General features: G+C 62.2%; 1 protein-coding gene across 3 annotated transcripts; it reads left to right on the top strand.

The window, feature by feature from the left end:
- The first annotated feature begins 46 nt into the window (after positions 1 to 46).
- Positions 47 to 8,902, top strand: SMCR8 (SMCR8-C9orf72 complex subunit). Of its 3 annotated transcripts, none has more exons than XR_009537724.1 (3): positions 47 to 2,886; positions 4,307 to 4,439; positions 7,409 to 7,518. XR_009537724.1 is itself a non-coding variant. In XM_060135329.1 (2 exons), the coding sequence occupies exons 1-2, from the start codon at positions 527 to 529 to the stop codon at positions 7,860 to 7,862; spliced, it is 2,814 nt and encodes a 937-aa protein (XP_059991312.1). In that variant the 5' UTR covers positions 47 to 526; the 3' UTR covers positions 7,863 to 8,902. The 3 variants fall into 3 exon arrangements, 1 of the variants encoding a protein (XP_059991312.1); XR_009537723.1 differs by having other exon boundaries at positions 4,307 to 4,738; positions 7,409 to 7,512; XM_060135329.1 differs by lacking the exon at positions 4,307 to 4,439 and having other exon boundaries at positions 7,409 to 8,902.
- The last annotated feature ends 879 nt before the right edge of the window (positions 8,903 to 9,781 follow it).

Consider the following 9,781-nt stretch of genomic DNA (forward strand, 5'->3'; position numbering starts at 1 on the left):
TCCGGGTCTCGCGGCACGATGTCTCGAGTCATGTGATACCAAGATGGCGGCGCCGCGGTAGCAGTCTCTGGGTTGTGGCGTCCGGGGAGTCGCGACGGTTTCTGCCCTCGGGCCGTGGGGGCTGCCACGCCTGGATGGTCCTTGCGGCGGCCCGTACCCCCGCATTGGGCACCTGTTCAGGGCTGAGGCTGTTGCCGTGGCGGTGGGTTCTGGGGAGTACCGGTGACCTCTCTGCGGGTGCCCTGCGCCGGCTGTGGTCGCCCGAAGAGTAGAAGGGCAGCCGGCCTCCCGGTCTTCCCGACTCGCGGAGTTCCTCAAGCCTCCGAGAGCTCTGGAGGAGCCGCAGCTCTGAGGGGCTGCGGGAGTTCGAGCCCGCGGGTATGTGATCGGCTGCCTCGTACCCCTGAGGGCGCAAAGAAGCCCGTAAGAACTTTGCTTCCTCCTCCAGAGGCCTGGCTCCCTCGCTTTGGCTACCCCCGCATTCATTCCCACTTCCTCTCAATGTACTCACCATATATCTGGAAATATGATCAGCGCCCCTGACGTGGTGGCCTTCACCAAAGAGGACGAATACGAGGAGGAACCTTACAATGAGCCGGCCCTGCCCGAGGAGTACTCGGTGCCGCTCTTCCCCTTCGCCAGCCAAGGAGCCAGTCCATGGTCCAAACTGTCCGGGGCCAAGTTCTCTCGGGACTTCATCCTTATTTCCGAGTTCTCTGAGCAGGTGGGACCCCAGCCCTTACTGACCATCCCCAATGACACCAAAGTTTTCGGTACTTTTGATCTCAATTACTTCTCTTTGCGGATCATGTCTGTGGATTACCAGGCCTCCTTCGTGGGCCATCCCCCTGGTTCTGCCTACCCCAAGCTGAACTTCGTGGAGGATTCCAAGGTCGTGCTGGGAGACTCCAAGGAGGGGGCCTTTGCCTACGTGCACCACCTCACCCTGTACGACCTGGAGGCCCGTGGCTTCGTGAGGCCCTTTTGTATGGCTTATATCTCAGCAGACCAGCACAAAATCATGCAGCAGTTCCAGGAGCTCTCAGCTGAATTTTCCAAAGCTTCAGAGTGCTTGAAAACAGGCAACAGGAAGGCATTTGCTGGGGAACTTGAAAAAAAACTGAAAGACCTGGATTACACCAGGACAGTGCTGCACACCGAGACAGAGATCCAGAAGAAAGCCAACGACAAAGGTTTTTACTCATCTCAGGCCATCGAGAAGGCCAATGAGCTGGCCAGTGTGGAGAAGTCCATCATTGAACATCAAGACCTGCTGAGGCAGATCCGCTCGTACCCTCATCGGAAGTTGAGGGGGTCCGATTTGTGTCCTGGGGAGATGGCGCACACCCAGGATCCGCCCAGCCAGGCAGCCACTACCTCTGACCCCGAAGAGTCTGCTGACACAGACCATTACACCTGCAGACCCACCTACACCCCAAAACTCATCAAAGCAAAGTCCACCAAGTGTTTTGACAAGAAGCTGAAGACCTTGGAAGAGCTCTGCGACACCGAGTACTTCACCCAGACCCTGGCCCAGCTCAGCCACATTGAGCACATTTTCAGAGGAGACCTGTGCTACCTCCTGACCAGTCAGATCGACAGAGCACTCCTGAAGCAACAGCATATCACAAACTTCCTCTTTGAAGACTTGGTAGAGGTCGATGACAGGGGGGAAGAGAAACAGGAGAGTGCACCCCCTAAGCCCAGTCACGACAGGCCGCCTTCCAGGTCTGTAGAAGAATGTCCAGTTCCTCAAGTGTTAATTAGCGTGGGCTCCTACAAGTCCAGTGTGGAGTCCGTGCTAATCAAGATGGAGCAGGAACTTGGGGAGGATGGGTCCAGGGAAGTGGAGGTGACAGAGTCAAGCAGTTTTGACCCCCAGGAAAACTTGGACTACCTGGATATGGACATGAAAGGAAGCATCAGCAGTGGAGAGAGCATTGAGGTTCTTGGCACGGAGAAGTCCACCTCTGTGCTGTCTAAGTCTGACAGCCAGGCCAGCCTCACGGTGCCCTTGAGCCCCCAGGTGGTCCGGAGCAAGGCTGTCAGCCACAGGACGATCAGCGGGGACAGTATTGAAGTCCTCAGCACCTGCCCCTCTGAGGCCCTCATCCCCGACGACTTCAAGGCCAGTTACCCAAGTGCCATTAATGAGGAAGAGTCCTACGCAGATGACGGTGGGGGAGCCATCCACTTCCAGGCAGGCCTCAGCCCGCCGGAGCTGGGGGAGGCCGAGGAGGGCGGCTCGGGGGTCACCCCGTCACAGACAGACTCCTGCTGCATTGGGAGGGAGGGTGGCACTCTGCGGGTGCCGCTCTCCACCCCGGGCCACACGCTCTCTGACGAGGACGGGGTCGTGAGTGTCCCCCCGCAGCGCTACCGGCAGAAGGACCAGGAGTTCCACATGGACTTCTCGGTGGAAAACGCCAACGCCTCTTCCCGAGACAGCGGTTCCGAAGGCTTCCCTGCTTATGAGCTGGACCCGAGCCACCTTCTGATCAGCCGGGACGGCAGTAAGACCAGCCTGGATGACCGCTCCGACGCCACCAGCTACGGGAGCAGCGTCATCTCCTCCAGCTCCGACAGGACTCCCTCTTCTGTTCCTCCCACTGGCCCCTCTTCCGAGAGGCATAAGAAGAGGGCGGGCCAGAACGCCTTAAGATTCATCCGCCAGTACCCCTTTGCCCACCCAGCCATCTACTCCCTGCTCAGCGGGAGGACGCTCGTGATCCTCGGGGAGGAGGAGGCCGCAGTCAGGAAGCTTGTGACCGCGCTGTCCATCTTTGTCCCCAGCTACAGCCTCCACGCCAAGCCCGTGAAGCACTGGGTGTCCTCTCCGTTGCACATCACGGATTTTCAGAAGTGGAAGCTTATTGGTCTGCAGAGGTAATTGGTCACAGGTGGTGGGGATGGGCCCTGGCTGGTCAGAGATGAGGCTTCAGGTGGCCGTCCCTCTGGGTGAGGTTCACGAGTCGGTGTGGTGGGCCCAGAACCAGGAGGCCTGGCTTCCAGATTGGCCCCAGCACCAACTCGCTGTGTCGCTTTTGGCAAATCCTCTTCCTTTTCTGACCTGTTGCCTTGTCTGTCACATGAGGGGTTGCAGTTCCTAAGTGGTTCCCAACCTGGTCTGCACCCTGCTGTGTCAGAATGGTTTGGGAGGATTTTCTAGAATGCCGCAGGGTTGCGCTTGGGTTGGCCTGGGGTACGACGTGGAGTTCGCCCGGTGTGCAGCGAGGTTTGGGAACGACTGGACTGCTGGGTCTCAGGTCCCTGCTGAGTCTCTAACTCACGCTATGGGGTAAATGACTGAGGCGGGGTCTGCCTCTGAGGAGGGCAGGGGTGCTGGCAGAGGCAGCCGCCCCGGCTCTCCCTCCCCTGTCCCCTCTGCCCCAGGAGCCCATCCCCTCCCCCCGCCCCCTGGAAGCTTTCTCCTTTTTCCCCACGTCACCGGCTTGTGCTGTAGCAGGTTCTTTTGGGTTTTTCCACGTTCTGCTTGTCTGGCTCGGGGGACTTCTGCCCTGGCGTGCGCACTGGGCTCACTTCTCTCCCCGCACCTGCCTTTGCTCACCTGAGACTCATGCGCGTCAAGCTGGGTGATGGTAGGAGTCCACTCTCTGGACTACGGAGAGGGCAGGAGGCCTTTCCTCCCTGTGGCAGTCAGCGCCTTTATGCGGGTCCCCGGCATCCGTGAGGTCAGCGTCCCAAGCCGCCTCGTGTTCGCCCTGCTCACGGCCACCTGACTCGCTCGATCCCTGGCCGCCCCGCGGGGGCATGGTGGTGGGATTCAAGCCCGGGGCGGGGCGCTTCCACGTCCACTTCACTCTCGGGCCGTGCTGGCGGGGCTGGGGTACGAGCTGGAGGGGCCCTGCTCTGGGAGAATTCGTGCTCCGGAGGCCAGAGCCCGGCAGCACAGGGAGCAGAGAGCTCTGACGGGGGCGCCTCACATGGGAGGCGTGGGACGGGTGCCCGGAGGAGGTCTGGGGTCTCTGGCTTGAGTGGCAGGGAGGCTGGGGTCGCAGTGGGGGAACAGTGAGGACGGGCCTGCCAAACAGGGGCAAGCCCAGCCCGTGGGCATCGTGGGAGTGTGGACGCAGGGCCGAGGCTCAGCGGGTGCCCGGGCCCCCGCGCCCCTGCCGGCGCCAAGTTTGAGCAGGGGTCGGGGTGGGGGCAGGCCTTTAAGGGACTGTGTTTGGCTGCTGTTCTCGGTGGGATGACGGGCGGGCGGCCCCTACACACACACCTTCGCTTCTCCAACTCTCCCTTCTCACCCCAACCCCTGACCTTTGATTTTTTTTTGCCTCAAAAGATGGAGAATCTAAAACACACGTCAGTTTATCGACATCACCTGGCTTATCCAGGACCAGGTTCGGGATGGCCTTGCCCTTTCCAGAGGCTTCCCCTGAGCTTCCTTCCTTAGAACGCGGTGGCAGGCAAACGAGGTGCATCCTTCACGTCAGTTCCACTCTCCTGGGCACCCAACTGCAGTGCTGTGTTGAGAAGGATTCTGCGGCCCGGCGTGGCTGCACTGGGGAGCCAGCTGTGATCAATCACGATGTCTCTGGGATGCAGGCGGGGGTAGCGGCAGGTGGCAGTGTCCTTGGAAGGGGGCTGTGAGCTGCTCCTCCGCAGTGGGCACCTGGGCAGCGCCTTCCTCCCTCCTGGGAAAATAGTGGTCATTTGCCAGATACTTACTGAGAGCCATTACAGGCCAGCCGCTGTGCCTGGGGCCAGGATACAGGTGCGTCAGCAGGGGGGCGTCGCATGACAGGGCTGCCCTCGCTCCCGTCCCAGCGTCACCACCCCGTGGGCTGGCGCTCCCCCAGGCTGTTTCCATTTGCACGAGGAAGACCTGCCTGGTGCTGGCAAGTGTCGGGGACCCATCGTGTCTGACCTGCGCCTGCTCTGTGCAGGCGCTGCTCTGACGTCCTGGGGGGCAGTGGAGGGGGGCGCCGATCGCCGTGTGGAAGGCAGGCCAGGTGGCCGGGGTGGAGCCGGGCCCTCGCCTCCAGACTTGGAGCCGTGGAGGGTCCCTCCAGGAAAGCGGGAGGCCCGTCAGCAGTGACAGCTGAGACCTTTCTAGGGAATGTCTGGTGACTCGTCCCACGAAGCCCTCCCTCCCACACCCCTGAGCGCACACAGGTGCTGGGAATCGGGAGATCTGCCCCGGAGGGCCCTGTTCCGGCGGGCACCACGGTCGACAGGCCAGGGACCTTGCCCCCCAGGGCACGTGTCACTGGAGGGTCGGCCGAGGGGCCAGGAGGAGAGAGGGGACTGGATTCGCTGCGGCTCACCCGAGGGCATCCCGGGCGGTGAGCAGCGGACCCGGTGGGGCGGCGCCACGAGGGGACGAGCCGTGGCCCCAGCTGTCGGGCGTGGAGGCTCCTGCCGCTACCCCGCAGAGCAGGGAAGGGCTGCCCCCGGGATGCACGCAGAGCCCCGGCCCCGGGGGTGCCCAGAGCTGCAGGTGGCTAGTGAGACGGCCCCGCAGTCAGATCCAGCACTGAGACGGAGAGGCAGGTGGAGGCCCACCTGAGGGTCAGCATTTAAGGGTGTGAGCAGAGGGCTGCCTTTGTGTGTCTACGGGGCTCGGTCCCGGGTGCTGGATCAGTCTGGGATCCGAGAGCTGTGGCCTAGGACAGTCCCTTCCCCCCGCCCGGGCACTTGGACTGTGTGTAGGACTGTTCCTCAGGACTCTTACCCCAGAACCACCAGTGGCATTGGCCCTGGATTTTTCTTTTTCCACTGAAGTAGGCCCTCTGCCTGGAAATGCTTGTCAGTCAGATCAGACATTTGTGGGTGTAAGAGACGGATAAACAATCAGGTTGGTTTCCCACGATTATAAATCAAACCCAGCAATAATCGGGTTGCTTACTAAGCAGCAGTGAGAAGGCCTGGACTGTTTGGAAGACAGCTCCATTCTGCGCGGGGAGGTGCTGGTGTTGCGTCAGAGGCCTTGGGTTGAATCCCGGCTCAGCCGCCTTCTACGTGGGTGACCTAGGACAAGCCACAGTCCCTCTGCGGGCCCAGTGTCCTCATCTGTGCAGAGTCCCCCCGCCACCCCGGCTTCAGATGGGCCGTAATGAAGTTCAAGACGGGGGTGGGTGGGGTGCTGCCCGAGGGACAGAGGCCCGGCCGCACCTCCTCCCGTGTCATCTGGCCTCCGGAGGAGCTTTGAGGGGAGCCAATGAAGGAAGAGTTTGGAGGCGCAAAAGAGGTGGTGCCGCCGTGGGTGGGAGTAGGCTGGGGCGCCAGAGCCTGGGGAGAGGCTGGCCTGAGGTGGGCGGCAGCCAAGTGTAGGGCAGGAAGATGAGGTGAGGCATTTAGCTCGTGGCCCAGCCCCCGGGGGGGGAGGTAAGGGTCACCCAGGAGCGGGCGGGGAGCCGCCGGCAAGTCTGACTCCTCGTGGCCTGTGGTGGGGGGCCCGGCCCCGCTTGCCCCTGCGCCTGCCGTGCTCTGCAGTCCCCGGAGCCCACCTCTCTTAGGACTCCGAGGCCCCTCCTCCAGTGCCTTCCCAGCCCGCGGCCGCTGCTGTGGACACGGAGGCCATGCCTCCCCTCGCTGGGCCGGCTCGTGTGCGTGTCCTTTCTTCCCGGCCAGGCCAGGCCCCAGGTCACTGCCTGGAATACGCTAGGCGCACGATAAACGACTGTCAACTCTACAAGAAGAGAACACCCATGAGGGGAAAGTATGATGAGGTGACCTCAGTCCCAAGAGACCGTCAGTCCTTTTACAACTACTTCACAAGCCCCAGCTTCCAGAGGAGCGTCAGTGTGTGAAGCGGCTGGTCAGCCAGCCGTTTGCTGGACTCTGCAGGGTAATCCCAGCTCCTCTGGGAGACCTGGTCTAGACGGGGTGGTCAGGGGCCGCTTACTGAGGCCGACACTCCGGCCTCCTTCCCTCGCTGAGTGAACCCGGCCTGCCTGTCTCTGATGTGCCGGGCACGGCATGGGGTGCGGTCCTGGGTCTGCAGGAGCTCCTGGCGCCACACCGGTCAGTGCCAGGCCGGTGGCGAGGGCCAGACGCTGTCCTGAGCGCCACAGCCTGTGCCTCCGCTGTGACGCCAGAGGCAGGACCATCGTCCTTGCCTCACAGACGAGGCTCGGAAGTTAAGGACCTTGCCCCGGGTCACAGAGCAAGAACGAGGAGCGAACAGGTCCGGGAGGGGCCCCACGGAAAGCCTGGGGAGGGACAGCTGGGGCGTCAGGGGCAGCAGGAAGCAGGTCGTCAGGGCCTCGTGGGCCACACTAGGCACTTGACCTTGGTCGTGAGAGGGGTGAGGAGCCTCGAAGGCCGTGGTGGCCAGACCTGCCTTCCAGAGTGTGCCGGCGAGTGGGGCTGGGTGGGGGCTGGCCTCACGGCAGGGGCCCACCCCAGCTTCTGCCTCCTGACCTTGGCCTGTGTGTTTCAGGGTGGCGTCCCCCGCCAGTGCCGGCACTCTCCACGCCCTGAGCCGCTACAGCCGCTACACGAGCATCCTGGACCTGGACCGGAAGACCCTGCGCTGCCCCCTCTACAGAGGCACCCTGGTGCCCCGGCTGGCGGACCACCGCACACACATCAAGCGGGGCAGCACCTACTCCCTGCACGTGCAGAGTGTGCTCACGCAGCTCTGCGCCAAGGCCTTCCTCTATGCCTTCTGCCGCCACCTGCACCTGCCTGCCCGCGGCACGGAAGCTGAGGGGTTGGCCGCCAGCCGCCAGGCCAGCTTCTTGCAGCTGAACCTGGGGCTGGTGAACGAAGACGTCAAGGTGGTCCAGTACCTGGCAGAGCTGCTGAAGCTACACTACACGCGGGAGCCTTCCGCAGCCGGCCAACCCGTGCTCAGGTTCGACTACGTCCCCAGTTTCCTATACAAGATCTGAGGTCAGGCCCGGCCACTGTGACCAAGACCTGTGACTCGGTACGGGGAGGGCGTTGGCATGACCGGGGGTCTTCTGAGCTGTTTAGACTTCTGGTGTCGTTGGCGGGAAGGAAACCGAGGTGGCAGCCGTGGTTCCCAGGTGGCTCTGGGCAAGGACGGTGGGGGCACTGGCCCCCTGGTGGCATCTGGAAGGACGGTAACAGCTCGCGGCCCCTTGGAGAGTGGCCTGGGGTTGGGACTGGGGGCCAGGGCAGAAGAAAACTTCGGCACTGTGATGAGGGACAGGGAGGCGGAGCCTGCAGGGAGGACCACGCCGGCCCTCTTGCGCAGCAACATCAAGGGGAGCAGCCGTTAACTGGATTATTTGGTCGAAAGCAGGACAATGGAACGTCCATTGCCTAGTGCAGACCCCAGCCGGACCTTTCGCGTGCCCTTGTGGAGCCGCCCTCCCAGGGGAGGCCCCTGGATGCTCCCTGCCCTGTCCTCACGTCCTCGCCAGGCACGGAGGGGCCTGCCGCTGGGCTCCCAGGCTCAGCGGAGTGACCAGTCACTGGCCCCTGGTCATCAGAACCCCTGTCGTGGGGGCCTGGGCACAGGCTTCCTGCTGTGCGGGCGAGGAGCCACCAGCTGTCCTGGGGGTGCCGACACTGTCCTCTCGGGGAGGGTCTGCAGGTGGGCTGGCGCTCGCCCGGCAGAGGTCACCGCAGACCGTCGCTACCACTTCACTACCTCACGGGGTGTCGCGGGCACGGGGCAGCCAGCGGGCTGGGATCTCCTCCGGGAAGGCCGTGCTGGCCTGGAGCACACGCACTCACAGCAGCTCGTTCCGCCCCAGCTTAGTCCCAGCCCCACTTCCTGTTTACCCACCAGGACCCTCCTGACACAGTTACCACTGGTGTGTGTAGGTGGATGGTTTTTTGCAACCTTGAAAATGTCATACTTTTCTTCTTTAAGTTGTTTGTCCCTAGGCAGGGAGAACTCTTGGTATTACTGCTTTTTAATTTTTTTCCCCAAGTTGTGGTAAAACGCACCTGAACCAGCCATAGTGGTTGCTCCTGAGCATGCGTGCGTGTCTGCCAGGGCCGTGTTCTGTGTCGTCAGAGTCCTGCTGTTGAGACCTGGTCCGCCACCAGCTTTGCAGCACACCACAGCGGTCAGGACCCCCGGTGACCAAGGAGGCTTCGTATCATCTCTTTCCCGTGGCCCTCCCTGCCCAGGCTTCTGGTCAGGGTCCCCATTCCTGCCAGAGTGTGATTCTGCTCCGGAGGCCGTGACCAAGGCCCACTGTGACAGGGCTGCCACCGCATCTCCTCGGGTCCTCGCACCTGTGCTGTCACCTGTGTCCCTCAGAGAGGCATCTCCAGGGACCACATGGCAGCTTCCGAACGTGCAGTGTGGGTGCTGGTGGGAAGGCTGCCCTCCTGTTACCACCGCCCCCCTTGTGTTCAGATGCTGCTTTGTTTTCTAGGTAGGTGGCTAATTGCATCTACTTGGGCCTCCTGGGACACGAGCTTGTGACACCTTATGTCCGAGGGAAGAGTGGTCCATGGGGCCCAAATGACCAGATGGGAAGCGATCATGGGCCCACCCCTGTTTCGTTCCCGGGCCACCAGCATGGCCTCTGTGGTTCACACCTCGCACCTGGGAAGCCAGAAAGGGCAGCAGGTCAGTCACACTGGCCTAGAAGCGAAAGTCCACTCTGGAGGGTGTTTGTGCAGAAGCTCCGCCTCGGGCGAGCCCTGCCGGTGCGAGAAGGCCTGGCCATGGGGCGGCCGCAGAGAGGGCACCCAGAGCCCCTCTCCTGAGCTGTTTCTTCATTGAGGAGTAGAGCTGTATTCGCTGACTAGTGGCTGAACTCCAGCATTTAAATTTTGGTTAAAATCCAGCTTTGCAGCGTGGCAGTTTCACAGAATGCTTGAT

The sequence above is a fragment of the Lagenorhynchus albirostris genome, chromosome 20 (genome assembly GCF_949774975.1).
Source record: "Lagenorhynchus albirostris chromosome 20, mLagAlb1.1, whole genome shotgun sequence".
Classification (NCBI taxonomy): Eukaryota; Metazoa; Chordata; class Mammalia; order Artiodactyla; family Delphinidae; genus Lagenorhynchus; species Lagenorhynchus albirostris.

Excerpts from the sequence above, each read along its gene's own strand:
- SMCR8 (XM_060135329.1), top strand. The coding sequence starts at position 527 with ATGATCAGCGCCCCTGACGTGGTGGCCTTCACCAAAGAGGACGAATAC. Across the intron at positions 2,887-7,408 it reads AAGCTTATTGGTCTGCAGAG|GGTGGCGTCCCCCGCCAGTG; the intron begins GTAATTGGTCAC and ends TGTGTGTTTCAG.